We start from the raw sequence: 21,148 nt of genomic DNA, 5'->3' as shown, positions 1-21,148 counted from the left end.
ATCTCACTCATTTGAGGAATATAATGAACAACACAATTGACGAACAGGGACAGATCCAGAGGCAGAGAAGCATCGATCAGACTGACAGACCTCAGAAGGAAGCTAGGGGAGGGTGGGCGAAAGGAGATCAACCAAAGGACTTGTATGCATGAATATAAGCCTCACCAAAGGACATGAACACCAGGGGGGGTGAGGACATGAGTGGGGTGGTGGGTGTGGGGATTAATGGAGGGATGAGGACACGTATGTAATACACATATGTAATAAATAATCAATAAAGAAATTTTTTAAAGTTTTTAAATTAAAAAAAAAAGAAAAACTCACCCAAACCGGTTTGGCTCAGTGGATAGAGCGTCAGCCTGCGGACTGAAAGGTCCCAGGTTCGATTCCGGTCAAGGGCATGTACATTGGTTGCGGGCATATTCCCAGTAGGGGGTGTGCAGGAGGCAGCTGGTCGATGATTCTCTCTCATCTTTGTTTCTAACTATCTATCCCTCTCCCTTCCTCTCTGTGAAAAATCAATAAAATATATTAAAACAAACAAAAACAAAACAAAACAAAACAAAAAAAACCTGGATCCCGGTCAACGCTCCCTGGGGTCAGACTCTGCCTGGCACTTTCCCGCTGTGTGACCTTGGACAAGTGACTCAGCGTCTCTGAACTCAGCTCCCTCACCTTTCAAACAGACAATGCCATCCTCCGCGTGTAGCCGTGAAAGCTGAGTGAGCCCATCAAATCCAACTCTGTGTCTGTTCCTCACAGCCACGGCCTCTGCCCGCCTGCCAACTGCCCGCCTCTCGGGGTGCCCCTGTGGGGATCCCCACCACAGGGACGTGCGTGATGCCGCTGGGAACAGGAGCTTGCTGGATGGTGACTTCCGTCCCTCTCCCAGTCCCTCCTGCCAGGGTCAGCTGGCCTGTGGCCCCGCCTCAGGCTCAGGATCAGCTCCCGGCCCTTCGGGCGGGCGCTGTGCTTGGGAGTCTGCGTTCTGCACACGGTGGCTTTTCTCCGGGAAGGCACCCCGAGCGACGTCTCAGCAAGTCCCGCAAGCGATCGGCAGGGCCAGTCCAGGCCCCGGGAAGCCTTCTGGCTCAGGCCCGGCTCTGACCACAGGTGACCTCTGCCTGGGTTGCGGGCTCCCCCAGGCCACCCGAGGGCATGACAGGAAGCTGACCCAGCGCACACCCGGCCTCCGGCTGTGGAAGTGACTAAGCCCGTGCGATTGTCGCCAAGGAGATGGGGTCAGATGTCCGCACGGACCGCAGCTGAGGGCACGGAGCCAAAGCTTAAAAGCATTTTGCTAGCAGGGAATGCTCGGAATGTCTTCCCTCAGGGCCGCGAGAGGAAGCGGGCCCTCTGTACGCAAAGGCCGTTTGTACGCACAGGTCGAGGCCCTGCGGGGGCCCAGGGCTCAGGTCTGCCAGGGCATCGGGCGTAACCTGGTCGTTCAAGCTGCCACCACCACCAGCACCTCGGCGTCACCCTCATCATTCTACAGAGCAGAGGAGCCCCTCCGCCAGGTTAGAGACCAAGGCAAACTCCCTGGACCCCTCCTTCCCTCTCCCGCAAGTTTACAATAATTCTTCAGAATTTTTAAAAATTAAATTGGTTGGGCCGAAACCAGTTTGGCTCAGTGGGTAGAGCGTTGGTCTGCGGACTGAAAGGTCCTGGGTTCGATTCCAGTCAAGGGCATGTACCTTGGTTGCGGGCACATCCCCGGTGAGGGGTGTGCAAGAGGCAGCTGGTCGATGTTTCTCTCTCATCGACGTTTCTAGCTCTCTATCTCTCTCCCTTCCTCTCTGTAAAAAATCAATAAAAAATATATTTATATTTAAAAAATTAAATTGGTTGGGGTGACATTGGTGCGGGTGTCTATGGTACAAGATCTTTACATTGCACCGTGCGTCCACCACCCAAAGTCAAACCTCCTGTCACAATGCATTAGGACCCCATTCCCCCTCACCCCCTTCCCTCTGGCAACCACCAATGTCATCGTAAATGTAACAAAACCTTGAACAAGTATGTATGCATACATCCCAATTGTTGCTATGTATTTTTATAAACTCACAGAGTATCTGATTCAATGGTAATGACTAACTTCAAAATGAATAAGTAGCACTTCGAGTCTAGATACGAAGCATCAACAACACTGGGCATGTTTATAAATTTTAAAAAATGCAACATCAGCCGAAACCGGTTTGGCTCAGTGGATGGAGCGTCAGCCTGCGGACAGAAGGGTCCCGGGTTCAATTCCGGTCAAGGGCATGTACCTTGGTTGCGGGCACATCCCCAGTGGGGGAGTGTGCAAGAGGCAGCTGATCAATGTTTCTCTCTCATCGATGTTTCTAGCTCTCCATCCCTCTCCCTTCCTCTCTGTAAAAAATCAATAAAATACATTTTTTAAAAAAATGCAACATCATCACAGCATCTCCTGGCCAGGGGTGGGAATCCTTCCACCCTGATGCATCAGTGAGGGACTGAGAGATGGGTGCCTGACTGGGAAAAGCACCCTGCAAGCAGTACTGCCTGGAGGGGAGGCAGCTGATTCGTGATTCTCTCTCATCAATGCAGGAAGAGCCTTTTAGAAACATTTAAAAACGAACATTACAACGATGGAGCGTTTACTCCTGTGGCCTGTGCTCCGAGCTCACAGCCAGTCACCGGAGAATAGGCTGAAAAGGAATCTGGAGATAGAGTTTCTGCTGTTTCCTCCCTGCCCCCCTGGAACCTGCCTGTTCTAAGGTCCAGAGCAATGCCTTCTGGAATATTCCCCGGCGAGCTGGTTCCATCACCGCCACCTCGGCCTAAGAGCCGGGATCGGGGGCAACGACCAGTCCCATTCACCCCTCCACCCCCCAGCCCCCCCCCACACACACTCCCCACCTGCTCTCAGACACTCAGTGGGAGCGCATCGGAGGATTCGAAGCCAGGGTTTCTTTTGGGGTGTCAGAATCACCAAACAGCCTCTGCAGAGCAGAGCATGGCGGGCCAGACTCTCCAGAAGGAGTGGTGGGCGAGAACCGGTGTGGCTCCTGGGCTCCTTGGGTGGGAGGGTGCTGAGTGGAGGAGAGGGGGTGAGTGAGGAACAGAGAATGTCACCACGTGTGGGAAAATGCTGCCCTTAGAGAGCTGAGTCCACCAGGGCCCCCGCGCCCTGGGTGAATGGGACTGGGGGCGGAAGTGAGGACAACCTGGTGTTTTGCATAGATGGATGCCTATTGCATATTTTGCTGCATTTTTTTTCCTGTAAGCCCAGGTCATCCCTTATCCTCCCTCCCCTTGGTTCTACGCGGAAGTAACTCAATGCCTAAATGTGTGCATTCCTTTGTAAACATTCCAAACTGGAGGTGTGTGTTCGCTGACGGTTTGTTATGAGCCTGTAAGTGAGCCAGGGGTTAGTATGCCTTAGAGACACGGGGTGAGGAAGGAGACTGGTTCCACCAGTCTCACAAGCGGGCCCTCTCGTGCCTGCCAACATGGCTGACAGCCAGGGCACACGTGTGCACGTGGACTCCTGCTGCAGTAGGGCGACAGGGAGTCCGGGGTAGCTAGCATCCCTGGGTTTTGGAAAGGGGGCCAGCGGGACTTGAATTATTTAACTGCATAGGTCTGGCTGCAGATCAGAAAATAGAGGCTTGCTTCAAATAAGAAGAGATTCCCAGCCCGGCCAGTGTGGCTCAATGGTTGAGCCATCCGCCTATGAACCAGGAGGTCACGGTTCAATTCCTGGTAGGGGCACAGGCCTGGGTTGTGGGCTCGACCCCCAATAGGGGGCATGAGAGAAGCAGCTGATTAATGATTTTCTCTCATCATTGATGTTTCTGTTTCTCTCTCTCTCTCTGAAATCAATAAAATTATTTTTTTTTTTTTAAAGAAGAGATTTATTAGGGAAAGCAGAGCCATTCCCCCAACCCTTAAGGACCTGTGAGCTGGAGAGACAGCTGGCGTTCAATGGCCAGGTGACTTGTAGAAAGCTCATGGGATCATTTTAGCTCCACTTTCTAGTATCAGACCTGCCTGGTAACAGCTGGTTCTCCCCTGCCCAGCTCACCTGGGCAACCCGATGATTTCAGCCCCCTGCCAGCTGCCTGCTCTGTCCCCAGAAGGGCTCCCGGTCCAGCTGCCTCCCAGTTCCCCCTCCTCAGAGAAGAACGGCGTGCTCAGATGTGAACCTCTTTGCCCTCCACTGCTCTCTGCCCACAATGTCAAACTCAGTCTCCTTTCCTGGCTTCCAGCCTCTCAGCAAGGAATACCCTCGGCTGTGAGGGCCCAGCCAAACCCTTCTCCTGGACCCTGGGCCACCCTCTAGCTAAGCTCTCTTCCCCTCCACTTCCTTCCAGCCCCGCCCCCTCTACCTGCTGCCCGGAATGATGTTTGCAAAATGCAATTCTGTTCAGTCCATGCTTTAGACAGTGTGCCTCTTCTCCTCCGTGGCACCATCCACTCCCCACAGCTCAGGTGCTCTGGTCTTAGCCCCCACCCCACCCACCCCAGACGGCCTCCAGCCATCACACATGCCCTTGCACTCACTGCCTGAGGAGTGTGAAGCTACATGGAGGCCTCAGGGCCTTTGCACACACACACACACACACACACACACATACACACACACACATACACACACACACACACACAGGCCAACCTCCTCTCCCTCCTTTCTAGGTGGCGCTTCACTCCTCCTCTTTCATACTCTGTATCCAGGGCAGATTCATCATCATACCCGTGGTTCTCTTTGCCCTCCTGTTCCAGGGAGTTTGCATAATAGGTGACAATGAATGCCACTGGCCTAGGAACCAGATTGAGATCCTAATCTCTGATCTGCCAAACTAGCCGGGCTTCTTAGCTAACTCCCCCTCAGCCCGGTTCTAAGGCTTCCACTCTCTCTACTCGGCGCCGTGGATGGCAGGAAGGGGCCCACGAGGAACCAGTGAGAACCCCCTGCCCCAGTGGCAGAGCCAGAACCACCACTTGCCCACCCACCAGACTGGCCCATCAGCAGGCCCTGGCTAGGTAACAAAAGGCTGTGTTCATTCATTCAGGTTTAGCCAACCCAATTCAAGGTCAAATCCCCTCAGACAGCCAGAGGATACACCAGTGAATCATTATCATATTATTTAGGCCCCGGGGGAATCTTAGGCTAGTGTTTTGCAGCGTTTCCTAAGATGCTGGCTCACTGCTGGCTCACGAAGAGGTGCAGAGAGAGGTGTGCCAGACCCATGCGTGCGCACACGCTGCTTAGCAAACAACACCCCCACCTGGGTCTCCAGGCCCTCCTGGCTTCGGGGTGCGGAGTCATGGACTTCTAGGGACTTTCCAAGTATGTTAGACCCAGGCACCATCTTGCTGGTGGGCAGAGGGTGACCCTAGAAATCACCTTTTCTCACGCGAAGGCGCGCATGGGCGTGCGCTCACTCATGCACACGCACACACATGCACGCGCGCCTCGCACAGGGAAGGCGAGACCTCGAGCCCCACCGTTTCCCTGGAATCCCGCTGATTACTAATTGGAAAGTCCCGCACCCCAGCACGTCAGCGCCGGAGAAAGACGAGTCCGGCCGGGGGCGCTGCGCCTTTAAGGGGGCGGGGACGGCCCGGGCGCCAGCGACCCTGGCCCCGCCCCCAGGACTCGGCCCGCCCCCTAGGACTCAGCCCCACCCCCGGCCCCGCCCCCGGCCGCAGCCTCTCCGGCCACCGCTGGGCAGCGGGCGGGACGCGGGGGGCGGCGCGCGCAGGAGGAAGCGCGCTGGGCCGCGGCCCCGCAGCTGCCCAGACGCCGCGTCGGGAACGCCGGCCGCCGCGTCCCCACTGCCAGGTGCGCGGGCTGGGGGCGCAGTGCCGCGGTGGCCGCCGCGCGCGGGCCGGCATTTCCTCCTGATCCTGATCGCCCCGCCCGGCCTCCAGGCTCCCTGCTCCCGGCTCCGCGTTCCGGGTCCCGGGTCCCGGACCCGCTCCGCCCGCCCGGCGCCCCGATCCAGCCCGGGACGCCCCTCCACGCCCCCCGGGCCGGCCCGCGCGGGCCGATGTCCTGAGCTCGCCGCCGCCGCGCGCCCCGCGTCCCGCGTCCCGCCCGGGCCGCCCCGGGAAGTTGGGCGAGGCGCGCGGGGTATGCGCCATCGCCATGTCCCGCCCGGACTCGTGGCTCGGTGAGGTCCAGTGGCTGGCCCTGGTGTCGCTCTTCGTCGTGGCCTTGGGCACGGTGGGCCTGTACCTGGCGCAGTGGGCGCTGGCCGGAGCGCGAGCCCGGCCCCCGCGGCGCGCGGCGCAGCCCGGCGGGGAGGACCGGCGCCCGGAGCCGGAGCCGGAGCCGGACGTGCTGCTCTCCTGGATCCTGAGGCTGCACAGCTGGCGGAGCCAGTGGCAGGCCGCCTGGGTGGCCGCCCTCAACCAGGAGGCCCGGCGCAGAGGGGTGAGTGTCTGGGAGGGCGTGGCGGGGCCGCGGGCCGGGTGCGGCTGATGGCGGGGTGCGCGCGTCCTCCGGAGCCTCCCACAGCCCCGGACGGGAGGGTCCTAAGTGCGCCTTCCCTGTGGGAGGGGGACCCTGGAAAGTTGGGAGAAAGACCCTGGAGTGTGGACCATCCCTGATGGGAAATCCAAGACAAAGTGACTGGACCTTTTTGGCCACCGAGGAGGCGTGTCTGGCCGTGGGAGAGACTTGTCAGAGGGGCCCTCTCTCCTTCCAGCTCTGATCAGCCCTTCCCGGAGTCCCGGGTGGATCCTGGTTCCCAGCTGGACACTTTCTGCCTTTGTGCCTGATGTATGAATAACTGTGACCCACATATGCTTCCATCTGTAGAGCTGGGTTTCACCAGGAACGGACTTCTAAGAGGTCTGCTTGCATCCCCTGGCAGATAAAATGAGTGGCCGCTGAGAGCCAGCCACTTGCAGACGTTGTATCGGGGGCCGTACGGGTACACGTACTGTGAATGCTCACAACGCCTGGGCCTGTCCACAGGACAGAGAGGTTAAGCCACCCGCCCAAGGCCACACAGCCTGTGCTTCGCTGAGCTGGGATTGGACTCCGGCTACCTCCTACCCCAAACAAAACGCGGGGACGGGGCTTGTGAGCCAACTGCTGCCCCACGCTGCTCCTGTGGTTTTGTTCCTTCCGTAGTTAAGGACGTGGTGACTTTATTTTTACTTTTAAAAATAAAAGTAAAAATAAAGTCTTAGTTGAATGACAGGTTCCTGGCATCCCTGATTTCTGGGAAGTCCCCGATTTCTGGGCATTCCCGCAGGAGGAATGAGTAGGGCCTGGGGTGGGGTTGGGGGGGGGGGGTTGGGAGGTGCCTCCCGGCCTTTGCCTGTCCTCCTTGCTTTCGTGGCCCTGCACCTGCCTGTGCAGCTCGGGGAGGAGCCTGGGACCTTGGCCTTGGGAATGGGGAATGCAGTGTGCCTGTCCCTGAGCAGCTGGGGCCTGGTCTTTGCATCTCGGGCTTAACAAACGAGAAAGCTTTGCCTATACATGACCGTCCATCCAACAACTCGGAAGTCCCGTCCTGTTCAGAACCGTTGAAAACGGATTGTGCCTTTTGGCTGAACAAGGGCTGCAAGGTCAGTTGACTGCCCGCTGTCCTGGTGCCTAGACAATGTGCCCCTGCTGTTCAGAGCTGGGCGTCTCCCGGTCGGGGACACCCCCACCCCGACCCCATTTCTTGTGGGAGCCCCAGAGCCCTGTGACCTCACACCTGGGAGCACACCAGGTGCTGTCATCGACCCCTGATGGAGCCGGGGTCACAGGCCAGGCTCGGGGTCCGCGCGAGTCCACCTTGGTTGGTGGCGGGAGCAGGGGCAAGCCCTGTCCCTGCGCCTTTAACTCTCCAGGGAGTGCTGGGTGCATGGTCTGCAGGGTCTGGAGGCGGTTCAGGCACGGAGGGGGGACCCAGCCTGGCACGTGTGAGCTGGGGTAGCCCTGCTTCACCCGCTCTGCCTCGTCCCCTGGCATTCCTCCGTTGGCTTCGGAGAATGGGATTGCCTTCGGCACCGCTTCCAGCGTGCCCCTGCGCCCGGGGTGGTGCACGCTCCTCCGGAATGTCTGGTTGGTCAGGTCCGGCTGAGAGGGCCTTGAAGGACCTGGGGGTTTCGAAAGAAAACCTTTCGTCGGATCCCTGAGTCTGAGGGAGCTGGGGAGCTCTGTCTGGGGAGCGAGCGGAGACGGGCCTCTGGCTGCTTTGCGTTCTCTCTGTTCTGTCTGCCCCTGACCACGCGCTGCGGCGTCGGGCCCTCCGCGTGTCCACGCTCCCGCAGGGAAGGCGCCGTGGTGGACGGGGCCCGAGCTCAGAGCGTGGCAGAGACCTCCCGGACCGCTGGTCTGCATCTGAGCGTGCTCCCTGTGCCTGCCCAGTGCTGCTCGGTTTGAACTCAGCTGGAAGGTGTTGCGGGCAGATAGGATCTGGGGAACTCCCTGCTACTCGCTTGTCACACGCCCTCCCTGTCCCAGGCCCCCGCGGGGCAGCGCGGATGACAACAAGGGTGAGCCGGGCGGGCGTCTCCGGTGGCTGTCCTGGCCCGCAGCCCGCCCTGCAGCCTATCACTGCCCTCCCTCCAACGCGGTTCCCACTAATCCCGGATTAGGGTTGGCGCTCCGTGCCAGAGAGTCCCGTAGAGCCGCAGCTTAGCGGCCCCTCTGGCCCCGTCTCTCTGCCCTGGCGGGGGAGACACCCACTTCTCAGCCTGTCCCTGGGGGCTGGGGGCACCCTGGAAGTCACAGTCATACCCAGCGTCTTTGTGGAAGGCGGGATTCTCTGTGGAATGGAGATGGGAACTTCTGAATTCTGTCTCACCCTGACTTTGCATTTTAAGGCCAGAAGGAATCCGAGACTCACCTGGCGAAGCCCCTGTCTCCTGCAGAGCGGAGCCTGAGGCCCCCGAGCTGCAGAGACTGGCCGGGACGGACCCAGATCCCGGTCCAGGTCCCCTGCAGGCAGGATGTTCGAAGTGGGGGCCAGTACCATCCCTTTGACGGAGGCCCAGCAAGAGAGGATAAAAGGCTTTGGTTGCTTTAATGCTTCATCCCTAACCATGGGCTCCTTCCTCCCGGGACCGGAGGCCTGAGCACCACCCTGTGGAGCCTCCTGTGACTCGGGTGACCCGTGACCGTGGCAGTGCAGGTTCCTCCCGTCGGACGGCCTGTGGTTTCGACCCTTCCTCCGACACTATTTTTAACTTAGACGGGATGGTGAGTTGGAGAGACAGGGAGGAAACCGTGGCCGGAGGCTTTGCCAGCCGGCCGGCCAGAGGCCAGGGGTGCGGGGAGCACAGGTGACTGGCCCAGAGAGCTCTGCAAAAACGCACGTGCCTCCCCCTGCAGTCCGGGCCTAGCAGGTTGGCGGGGGTGTGGGCGTGTTTTCCCATTCCCACAGGCTGGCTGCTCCTCACAGGGAGAGGCTGCCAGGTACGCGCCAGGCTCCAGGCCACTGTCCGCCCTTCACCCCGCAGCCCCGCTCCGCATGGATGTCCCAGCATCTGATCCCGTTCCTCTGATCCCAGCTCAGTCACGAGGACAGAGCGCCCAGAACCCCCTCCGTCACTGATGGGGAACGCATGCCTGTTATCCAAAAGCAGCCCTGAGGCTTTCCCTCTAGTGTAAGGTGACCAGACGTCCCGCTTTCGGCAGGACAGTCCCTACTTTTAACCATTTATCCTGCGACCCGCAGCGTTTTAAAAAAAAGTCCCGATTTGGGACAAATGGTTAAAAATCGGGACTGTCCCGCCGAAAGCGGGACGTCTGGTCACCTTACTTCAGTGCCATTGACGTTTACGAAATGGTTTGCCACAGCAGCCCGTTCCCCCAGCGATGGCCCACACCCGGGCACCCGCCGGGAAAGCTCTGGGGCGTGCTGTGTCCATAGCTGCTCGCTGGCTCTGAAAACAGCCCGGCGAGGCCTGCTGGGGAGCTGGACAGCGCCTCTTGCCCAGGCGGGTGCCCACGCTGGTGGATATTGACCCCAGAGGGGGGGCCACCGCCGTCTAGACTGGTCCAGCCGTGGGCTGCCCTGATGCAGGTTGCTTCTTTCGTCCTCTGCCCTGGGTTTTTCTCAGAGGGACGTTCTAGAGGCAGATGACCAAGGTTGTGGGGCAGTGTGTGGTTTTCGGGAGACAAGACGCAGGGGTCTTCAAACTACGGCCCGCGGGCCACATGCGGCCCGCAGAGGAGTCTGATCCGGCCTGCCAGGTTTTTTGGGCAGTGAGCGCAGCCGAGGTGTTATAGTAGGAATTAGTAGTTCATATAGTCCAGCCCTCCAGCTCTCTGAGGGACCATGATCTGGCCCCCACTTTAAAAAGTTTGAGGACCCCTGAAGGAAAGATGCTGTGTGAACCTAGAGCATGTTACTGCCCTGTTTCCCCTGAAAATAAGACAGTGTATTAATTTTTTCTCCCAAAGTTGTGCTAGGTCTTATTTTCGGGGGATGTCTTATCTTTCCATGCGCGAGGCCTTATTTTCGGAGGATGTCTTATTTTCGGGGAAACACGGTAGTAGCTCTGTCTTGTAGACGAGCTTCAGCAATTAGAAAAGTAAACCAAGTGCTAAGACTGCAGAGTTTTCCTGCTATGTAATGAGCTCCGAGGGGTGCTCACAGAGCCGACTCCTGGCCAGCGACAGTGGCCACTTAAGAAGTCAGTTTCACCCTAGCCTGTTTGGCTCAGTGGATAGAACATCGGCCTGGGAACTCAAGGGTCTCAGGTTCGATTCCGGACAAGGGCATGTACTTTGGTTGCGGGCACATCCCCAGTAGGGGCTGTGCAGGAGGCAGCTGGTGGATGTTTCTCTCTCATTGATGTTTCTAACTCTCCCTTCCTCTTCCTTTCCCTTCCTCTTTGTAAAAAAATCAATAAAATATATTTTAAAAAAAAAAAGAAGAAGAAGAAGAAGAAGTCAGTTGGCTAGAATTGAAGTCCACCTTGGAGGAGGGACCTGAATGAGCCACTTGCCTGCACCCTCCTCCCCAAACGGGTCTCCTTTCTGTTCCTTGAACATATTCCCTGTGTCTCAAATACTTAGTAAACCTTCTTCTTCTTCTTCTTCAACTTCTATAAAGCTTTCCGAAGATCCCTGGTCCTCTCATTTGCCAGGGCGCAGCCCCACCCCCACCAGCCGCCTGTGCTTGTCCCAAATAGCACTGGCACCTTGTGCTCACTGGTGTCTCATGGAATTGTAAGCTGGTCCAGGGCCCTGTCTGCCCTGGCACAGCCCACCCAGGGCCCAGCACCAGGCTGGCTCGGCGCAGCGGGGGCGGGGGGGTGGGATGAATGGCAGGGCCTGTGAGAAACTTGTCGCCGGCGGGGAGAAGCAGTGGCCATGTCCCATCTGCATCGCCCCATCTGGACACGGGCCTTCCCTGCCCGGGAGCCAGCCAAGCCTGGGCGAAACAAGCCGGTTAATGCGCTTTGTGTTTCGCTTCTAAAGAATCAACATTAAAGCAGGCTCCCTGATGACTTTGCAAATTGTCCGTGTGAAACCTGGGAGTGGGCGCCCGGTTCAGGCTGTTCCCTGCGCTACCCATTCTCCCAGGGAGACCGGAGCTCGGAGGAAGGAAGAGTGGGTGGAGTGTTAGCTAAGATGCAGCCAAAGCTAACGACTCCCACCGGCCCCCGGGGGCTGCTGGGTTGGGAGGGGACATGGAGGAGCTGTGCTCACTGCTCAGGCCGAAAGCTCTGGGGCTGTGTGGCCGAGGGCAGGTCCTGACCTCTCTGTGCTTCGTTTGGAGAAGAGGATAAATTTGGGTTCAATCTGAGAAGCAGGCTCCACTCTGGATGAGATGAGATCTTCATGAGGCGTTTCGTAAATAGCGGCAATAAAGGCAGCCTGCTTTCTTGTAAAGTCTGTTTTAAAAATAAAAAACCAAAACGTGATTTTTAAAATTGCTCTTAGATTTACAGAAAAGCTGCCAAAATAATCCAGCCTGGCAATAACCTATGAACCAGGAGGTCACAGTTCGATTCCTGGTCAGGGCATATGCCCGGGTTGCAGGCTTGATCTTCAGCCTGGGCCATGCAGGAGGCAGCTGATCCATGATTCTTTCTCATCATGGATGTTTCTCTCTCTCTCCCCCTCGCCCTTCCTCTCTGAAATCAATAAAAATATTTTTAAAAATATTAATTCAGAGTTTCCCTGTATTCCTCACTCAGCCTCACATATTCACAGCATCATGATCAGAAGCAAGAAATTGACATTGGTACAATGTTACTGTAATTTACAGTAAAGTGATGTGAACATTGTAACAGGACAAGAAATTAACGTTGGCACCATGTTACTATAATTCAGGGTACAATGATACTAACATTGTAACAGGATAAGAAATTAACATTGGCACCATGTTACTATAATTCACAGTACAATGATACTAACATTGTAACAGGACAAGAAATTAACATTGGTGCAATGATGTGAACATTGTAACAGGACAGGAAATTACACATTGGTACAATGATATTAACATTGTAACAGGACAGGAAATTCACATTGGCACCATGTCGCTATAATTTATGGTACAATGATGTGAACATTGTAACAGGACAGGAAATTAACGTGGGTACAATGTTACTATAATTCACCGTACAGTCAGTGATGTTAGCATTGTAAACAGTGCAGGACGTTACGGTCGGCAATGGCCTTTAACTGCTCTGAAGACCTCCTGTGAACTCCACAGCGTTTCCACCAGGACCTTCTCTTGTTCCCGGGTCTCGTCCAGGTCCCACGTGGCATTAAGCGGTCGCTTCTCCGTAGTCCTCCCGAAGTCTTGACCAGTTTCGTATTCTTTCTTGGTTTCTCACAACCTGGATAATTCTAAACGGTACTGATTGTTCTTTTGCCCCATGTCCCTCAAATTTGGTGTTTTTAGATGATTGGACCGAGGTAATGCACACTGCACAAGTGATGTCCCCCTTTCCCTAGGCTAAAGCACGGGGTGCGTGATGTCATTGTCACTTCCTGCTGGGGACGTTGGCCTTGACCTCCTGGTAACGGTGCTTTCTCTGCTGTCTTATGGCCCCTCGTACAGCATTCCCTCTGGAGTTCAACGTCTTGTGGCGATGCCCTGAGACCGTGCACATCCTGTGACCCCTCACACGTGGCTCCGGGCTCTGGCATCTGTCTGTGTGACGGGTCTGCACCATTACTTCTGGAGAGTTTGCTTAGTGGTGTGTGTTTTTTTTTAATTGTTTTGTTTTCATCTCTCCTCCATTTATTCACTGGAATGCCACTGCAAGAAAGGGCCGCTCCTCCTCGGTGCATGTGTGTGGTTGGTTATTTCCCTCAGGGTGGGCTGTGGTCGTTGAGTGTATCCTATGCGGTGTAATCCAGTCCTCGCTGTTGCCGTGTTGTCTCATTGACTGTTGCTTGGCCGCGAGCAGCCCCTGTAGTAGTAGCCTTTGTGTTCTGCCATCAGACAGAGGAGATGTGTGTGTGTGTGTGTGTGTGTGTGTGTGTGTGTGTGTGTGTATTTAGCACTTCCTTCCTCCGTGGTTCCACGGATGTTTTTTTCCTGGACTCATCTTGTGTTTTCCCTTCTTCCGGCCCTGGATTCAGCCTCTCCGGCAGCCCCGCTGCCTTCTTGTGAAGTGTTGAGGGGCCGAGATCCAGGGTCATGACTGCTGGAGTCTCCTCGCTCCTAGACGTTTTCTTAGTGGACAGAGCTGGGAAATGTATGTGTGTCCAGACGTGTGCTGTATGTACACTCACGCACATGTATTCCTCTTTCTGTCTGTGTCTTCAACACCAGGACTTTATACGGATCCCTTGTCTTCCAGGTCAACAGCACCGAGTTCGCTTTATCTTCCCCTTTCTTTGTTTCTGACTTTCTTCCCAGGAGGAAGGCATCAGCCCTGGTTGTCTGGGAATTATTTATTTACCTGGTCCATTCTAGCATCCACCTAGAGCCGCGGTCGGCAAACTGCGGCTCGCGAGCCACGTGCGGCTCTTTGGCCCCTGGAGGGTGGCTCTTCCACAAGATACCACGGCCTGGGCGAGTCTATGTTGAAGAAGTGGCGTTAGAAGAAGTTTAAGTTTAAACAATGTGGCTCTCCAAAGAAAAGTCCGTCGTTGTCCTGTTGATAGTTGGCTCTGTGGACGAATGAGTTTGCTGACCACTGGCCTGGAGTCTAGAGTAGAGAAACACGTTTACCGCCTAGGTTATGGCATTCATCTGCCGTCAGGACATTGTTGCCCAGAGTGTCTGAGGCTGGAGCCGTGTTCCCCACCCCTTGGGGGGTTATGGCAGCCATCGGAAATGCAGTTGGTGTTCCCTCGGGGGCTGCACATCCTGATTGAAGAGAGAACCCGTCCTTACCCGGTGATCTGGGGGTGCCACCTTGCCCCCTGCTGCGTTGGCTCCCGTGCCTGGGTCTGCTGGGCACTTCCTGTTCCCGTCCGCTGGCCTGGGTGCGGGTCTGTGCACCAGCCCACGCAGCTTGAGACGCGGAGGGTCTGTGGTGCATGCTGATGGTGGCAGGGCTCGGCCCTCTTCCGATTTCCCTTTTCCAGTGTTTTCCTGGCGATTCCCAGGTGGACGTACAGTCCGGCTCTGGTCTGAGCAGGGTGGCCTCTGCCGTGGGGGCTGTCTGCCCGTGGACAGCTCTGGACTTGTGGGAGTTCGTGGTTGGGTGTCGTACACACGCTTGCCTTCCCGAAACTCGAGGATTAGGCCATTGGAAAGGGAAAGGGAACTTGCATCCTCATTTTGACTTAATTTACTTCCTTTGTGAGGCCGCCTTTGGACATTACCTTTCCTGCTAGAGTCTTCCCCGGGGTTTTAATCCATACGGGGCCTGCCCTAGGCGGGAGGCCGTGGACGGCGCCCCCTGATGCCCAGGGCAGGAGCCTGCGTCCCGGCTGGTGGCTCTTCAGCCTGGGACAGGAGCCGCATTGTTCCCCTCAAGCTGTCCCCCTCCTGTGGCTTCCCTGCCTGGCACTGCGCTCCGTGCTGGAGGCTGCTCTCTCCGCCGGAGGACCCCGTGCTCGGACCCAGGTCACGTCCAGGCTCATGGCCTCCCCCTGGCCAGCAGGCCACACCATAACAAGCACAGCTCCGGAGGGCGTCAGCCCAGTGGCCCAAAACTGTGACCCCATCGCTCTTGGGGAGCAGGTTTAATTCTCCTCCATGGTTTTTGGGGGGTGAGATCGGTGTGGCTAACCCAGGGCGGGGTGGAAGCGTGGAACTGACAGTGTGCTGTGCCCGTGAGCTTCCTTCGGGTCCCGGGAATTCCTAAGAAGGAGCCCCTGAAGGGGACACCGCCTCTCGCTGGGGCTGTGCCTGCCAGCAGGGCGTGGGCGCCTCTTGCAAAGTTTTGTTTTCCCACCCAATCGTGTCTCAGAGCTGGAACCGGCTCTCCACGCAGAGTCTGGGAGGTAGATGGACAGTGGAGGGGAGCTGGGGGGTAGACCATCAGAACTTACTTGACTACGATACATGTTAGGAAGCGGTCTAAGGAGAGTTTCATTCCCGATTGTGTTGTTGGCACAAGTGTTTGGCCTCTTGAGAAAATTTATTTTATTTATTATTATTTTAAAATATATTTTTATTGATTTTTTTTTTTTTTAAAGAGAGAGGAAGGAAGAGGAATATGTAGAGAGAAACATCCATGATGAGAGAGAGTCATTGATTGGCCACCTCCTGCACACCCCACACCGGGGAGCAAGTCTGCAACCCAGGCATGTGCCCTGACCGGGAATCGAACCTGCGACCTCTTGGTTCACGGGTTGACACTCAGCCACTGAGCCACACCGACTGGGCTCAAGAGGATTTATTTTAAAAAGGACAAGACCTGGTTGGCTACCCAAGCCCTGGTTTGTTCTTTCATAAAACACCATCAGTCTTGTTGTTGTGGGGGTCATATTCATTTAACCGCACCTCTCTCAGGGGAGAGTGTTAATTGCAAGAACCTGGGTGGACGTGGGCCGACAAGCCCAGGGGAGTTTACCGGAAGGTGCAGAGGATCACAGAGTGGAAGGCTGGGTTCCACCAAGAGCCGGCGGGCAGGAGCTGGCAGCCCCGGGGGTCTGCGAGGCGCAGCCACCAGCCTGGCTCACTGCCAGCCAAGGAGTCCCACCTTCCAGGGAGAGGTGGCCGGCCCCGGGGTTCCTGCCCACCCACCTGGGGCGGTAGGAAAAGAGAAGGGGCACGTCAGGTGAAATGCCAGCAGCCAGGGACCAGGAAGTAGGAACTCTTTAAAAACAGGGCTCTCACCAGAGGAAGGGAGGACGCAGCCCTGGCACCCCCTGTGCATGGCCAGGTGCTGTGCCAGAGCCGCAGACCCACAGGTCAGCCTGGGGACCTACCCCCTCCCCGGGGCCTGAGCATTCAGGACACCCCTCACCGCCTTCATCCTGACAGACGTGCCCTTGTTCCTGCGAGTCTCTGCTTTCCATCCCTGTCCCTTCACTGAACCTGCCCCTGAGCGAGAGCCAGCCAGGTGCGTGCACAGGTGTGTGCACAGGTGTGTGCCCTGGCTGATCATTGACCTTCGCTGCTACCGTACTTAGAACCATGGTTGGTAAACTGCGGCTCGAGAGCCACAGGCAGCTCTTTGGCCCCTGGAGTGTGGCTCTTCCACATAATGCTACGGCCTGGGCGAGTCCGTGTTGAAGAAGTGGTGTTAGGAGAAGTTTAAGTTTAAAAAATGTGGCTCTCCAAAGAAATTTCAATTGTACTGCTGATATTTGGCTCTCTGGACCGGTGAGTTTGTCGACCACTGGCTTAGAAGCACAGGTTTGCAGAGCCTTATAGCAGAAGCCCGAGCGCCTCTGAAGAGCAGGCCTCGCCCCGTGCCCGGTCTCCTCACCGCGCTCCTCTCTTCCAGGGCCCGCTCTGCCTGGCCTTCCAGGAGGACCCGCAGCAGCCGCCCCTGGAGCTGGCGGTGCAGCAAGTGTCCAGCGCGGCCAGGTCGGCCCAAGAGAAGGTGAGCTGGGGTGGGGGTGGGGGGGATGCGTGGGCCGGATGTGGGGATGTGGGGGGGGGGGGCGGTCTCCTGTGAGGGGCCTGTCCTTGCCCAGGAAGCTAGTCTAAAGCGGACGGGGGTCGTTGATTCTGCCTTAGAGTTATTTGGAGTTGTAGATGCCTTCCATTAAAAACATCTGCTCATCAGCTGGTGAGTGGAGACGTAAAAAGTGGAATAGCCATACAATAGGCGCAGTGTTTCCCAAACTTCTGACACATGTGTACCCCTTCTATAATTTTCGTAACGCTGAGGACCCCTCGTACTCATGAGAACGTAGAATTAGGCGCAGCTAAGCACGGTGCAGTGCATATCCCCACCAAACTCCGGTGCAAGGCGTACCCCCACCAAACTCTTCCCATACCCCTGGGGGTACGCCCACCACACTTTGGGAAACACTGCTGAATAGGGTATCATCCGGCCTTTAAAGGAATGGATTTCTGACAAGCCACAACGCGTGAGCCTTGAAGGCGCTATGCTCAGTGGCAGACGCCAGACACTAAAGATCGCTGACTGCGGGGTTCCTTTTGTGGGAAGCGCCCGGAAGAGATAAGTCGGTAGAGACAGAAAGCCGGCCAGTGGCCGCCGGGGCTGGGCAGGGAGGTGGTGGTGACGGCTGAGGGTACGGGTTTCCTTCGGGGGTGATGGAAATGTCCCAACAGGGGAGGCAGGCGTGGCTCACACAACTCTGGGAAGCGTACTGTAAAAACATCGAATTCTACCGTGTAAGTGGGCAAATTATATGGTATGTGAACGTGTGTGTGTGTGTGTGTGTGTGTGTGTGTGTATTCTGCAATATGATATACAGATTTGAGCCACTGAGATAGGATGGAGAGTTCATTGTACAGTCGCTAACCTCTCACAAGCTGAAATTACTTATTAGACCCATCCAATACCATAAATAATTTTATTGATTTTTTTCCTTTAAAAAATGCAAAGTATCTTGTCAAGCATCCCAAAGAAGCACATTCAGTTAAAAGCGTGCCATCCAGCAGGGGTGGTTGGGGGGGAACCTTTGTGACTCCAGGTCGAGAGGCAGAGCCTGAACGTCTGCCTGCCCGCGTGCATCCCCTCCCGGTCTTAGCGGGAGTGATGTTTGTTTGTTTGTTTGTTAGAACATTTACCATCGTGTGTGTGCAGGGTCACAGCCCGAGTTCTCTGTGGAGGGTGGCGGTGGGGAGAGGGTCCGGGTGGGTGGATGTAGCTCTGCTCATTGGCTTCAATTCAGTCAGAGCTCCAGGCGCTGGGCGGCCCGCAGCCTCCTCCTCCATTCTCTGTGGCCGGGTCTGAGGCGGTTCTCTCTCCGTCACAAGGGCAGTCCGGCAGGAGCCTGACTGTGCGCAGGGTCCTAACCCTCGGCCTAGCCGGGCCTGAAGGGGGATTGTGGGAGGGTGGGGGGTGGCCAAGCTGTGGGTATGCAGTTTCCCAGAACTGGTCCCCAAAGTGCTGTTTCAGCCGATTCTGCCCACAGCACCGGAGAGCCCCCCCCCTCCCCTGGGGAGTCTCTGGAAGATATCGGGGTGACAGGAGGAAACAGGCGGCCACCGCGCAGGATGCTGAGTCTGGCGTGGCCCGCAGCGCTGGACGGGGCTGCGTGAGCAGGGGTCACAGCGGGGACTGAGGCACAGACCCCTCAGGCCTGACCTCCTGGGCCCCCGGCGTGGGCAGTGCCTCCGGGGCAGCCAGCGCCCTCACTATTTCAGGCCTATGGGGCCCGGGGCCCCTTGTGGTGGGCAGGCCCTGCTTGGTGTTTTCTGCCCCCGTCCCAGCTAAGAGGGGGGCAGAGCTTCCGGGGCTGGCCCGGGGGTGCAGGGAGGAGCAGGCCGGGGAGCAGCAGGGGAGCGTGGTTAGAGGTCTGGCCCTGGTGCCCGGGAAGGCGGGTGGCTACGGTAGGTTTGCGTGAATACAACTGCAGAACTGTGCACGCTCGCGAAGAAGTCCACGGCCACTCAGAAGTGCGGACACTCTCCTGTGAGGTCTGCGCTGGGCCCTCCGCCCTGGGCTCCCTGGGCTGGGCCCGCTGACCGCTGTCCACAGGGGCGGGCCCTGGCGGGGGGGGCTCCCTACCGCCCGCAGGCAGACCGAGGGGGGCACACACAGTCCTGTTGGTTTTACAGTCGCCTTCATAGTTCCTGACGTGCATGTTCCTGGCCGGGCAGGGACGTGAGACCTTGTCATTGCCTTGTGCTGTGGCGGGTGCCGTCCCCCTCGGACAAGCTGGCCGGCCGGTTGGGGGACAGGCGCCCGCTGCCCTGCACAGCGTGGAAAAGCGGGTCTGGTGGTGTCGTGGGTCACAGTAACGCCCGGCAGCCCGGGCCCTGTGCCCGCCTGCCATGGGGTCGCCCTGCCCGTGTCTGCCTGGCTCCCGGGAAGCGGGGCGTGGGCTCGCCGGGCGCTCGGCTCCTGCACGTGGCCTTGGCCGCTCTCGGACGAGCAACTGGCTGAGCCTGGCACGTGTCAGGGCGTCCTTTGGCAAAGGGATGGAGCCAGACGGATCGGAGTGTCTCCTGTAACGCGTCCCTGCCGGGAGGGTCCTTAATCTGTGCGTTAACTGGAGGTGAGCACGCCGGAGCTGGTGTTCTCGAGGACGCCAGAGGGCTGTCCTCCTCCTTTTAGGGTCTGACCTCCACACATGACCCTCCCCCACTTGTATGGAATCCCGTGTCCGCATCCTCTGGTTCCCTCTGCTCGGCGTCGTTCTTGAGAAGGAAAAGCCAATGGACCCCGAAGCCCACAACACACGTTACCAAAGAACTACAGATGTGGTTTCGAGGACACTGCCTGCCCCCCACTCCGCCCCTCGCCTCCCCCGGTGTCAGGCCGTAGCTTTCTCGTCTCTCAGAGGCGGCCACGACATGGGCCTGGTTCCTGAGGGGCCCGAGGGGAGGCTGAGGCCAAACAAAGGCAGGGAGATGCTCCGAAGGCTGACCAGTGGCACCCTGCCCCCCGCTCTCACCTGAGTGACCAAAGATGCGACTACACACCAGACCCCGAGGCCCAGGCAGGCTTGTCTCCATCATCAGCTCCAATGCCATGTGCAGGCCCACGCTCCGCCCAGGCCCTCCAGGCCCGTGGAGAGGGGCCCCTCCCTGAGGGGCGCTGCTGGGAGCCCGTGCTTGCCAGGGGTCAGCAGCCTTTAAGACATAAAGAGCCACTTGGACCCGTTTTCGAAGGAAAAAAAAAACCTGGGAGCCGCAAAACCATTGCGACATTTAAAACAAATATAACACTGCATATATTGTTTCTTACCTTAATGCTATATACCGGATTGAGCAGAAAAAGGACTTTTTCACTTAACAAAAAGAGCCGCAGGTTGCCGACACCTGGCACTAGCCGGTGGGGCTCACCTGTACACACCACCCCCCTCCCCCGCCCAGGCCCCCCTCTGCCTCCCGCCCAGGCTGACAAGCACGGGGACTCCTCTCTCCCCTGATGGTGATCACGCCCTCACCCAGAGCAGCTTCCACCCGCCTTCGCGGTGCCCATGTCCTGGGAGCGGCTCCTCGGAACGTGTGACGCAGCGAAGGAGCCTCTCCTGCGATGTGGCCCCGGCCCCAGCCAGCGCTTCCTCCGCACGATGGATGCGGCACAGCCCTGCCCGCACGGCCCCGGCTCCGAGTCCCACCGGCTCTGCGGGCGTGCGGCCCACGGGCCCAGGGGGAATGCCTGTGTGGGGATCGCCGTCTGGGGGTTCGTGCCCTGACAGGCGCTTCACAGACAGCTGAGCACTTCTTTTCTTTTAAATTTCTGGAATTTTTTTTAAAAATATTGGGTCGGCAGCTAAGTAATTGCGGATTTTTTAAAGAAAATCAAAGACAATTTTTTCATGGAACTAAATAACTTTATTATTTAATGTATTGCCCATTTTGATCAATGACCTTTTGCCATCTTTCAGGCAGCATCATAATCCCACGTTCAAAAAACTTCTATTTTTTATTAGCAAAAAACTGAATCAGGTACGATTTGACATCATCATCATTATTGAAATTTTTACCATTCAAGGAGTTTTGTAAAGATCGAAACAAAAAGTAATCAGATGGTGCAAGGTCAGGACTATATGGTGGATGTGGCAAAACATCCCAACCAAGCTCCATTAATTTTTGCCGAGTGACCAAAGATGTGTGTGGCCTTGCATTGTCATGATGGAATACAACACCTTTTCGATTTGTCAATTCGGGCCACTTTTCTTCAACTGCATTGTTTAATTTCGTTAGTTGTT

At 57.0% G+C, this 21,148-nt stretch overlaps 1 protein-coding gene across 1 annotated transcript in view; it reads left to right on the top strand.

Annotated features, from left to right (window-relative positions):
• Nucleotides 1-5,677: 5,677 nt before the first annotated feature.
• Nucleotides 5,678-21,148, top strand: part of C2CD2 (C2 calcium dependent domain containing 2) — a 57,737-nt gene continuing 42,266 nt past the window's right edge. Inside the window, exons 1-2 of the mRNA XM_084873628.1 lie at nucleotides 5,678-6,406; nucleotides 16,795-16,893. Coding sequence (XP_084729754.1) covers nucleotides 6,119-6,406; nucleotides 16,795-16,893 — 387 coding nt within the window. The 5' untranslated portion in view covers nucleotides 5,678-6,118. The remainder of the gene's footprint in view (nucleotides 6,407-16,794; nucleotides 16,894-21,148) is intronic.

The sequence above is a fragment of the Pipistrellus hanaki genome, assembly GCF_964339955.1.
Source record: "Pipistrellus hanaki genome assembly, chromosome: 2".
NCBI classification, from domain to species: Eukaryota; Metazoa; Chordata; class Mammalia; order Chiroptera; family Vespertilionidae; genus Pipistrellus; species Pipistrellus hanaki.
This window is presented reverse-complemented; position numbering and strand designations above follow the sequence as displayed.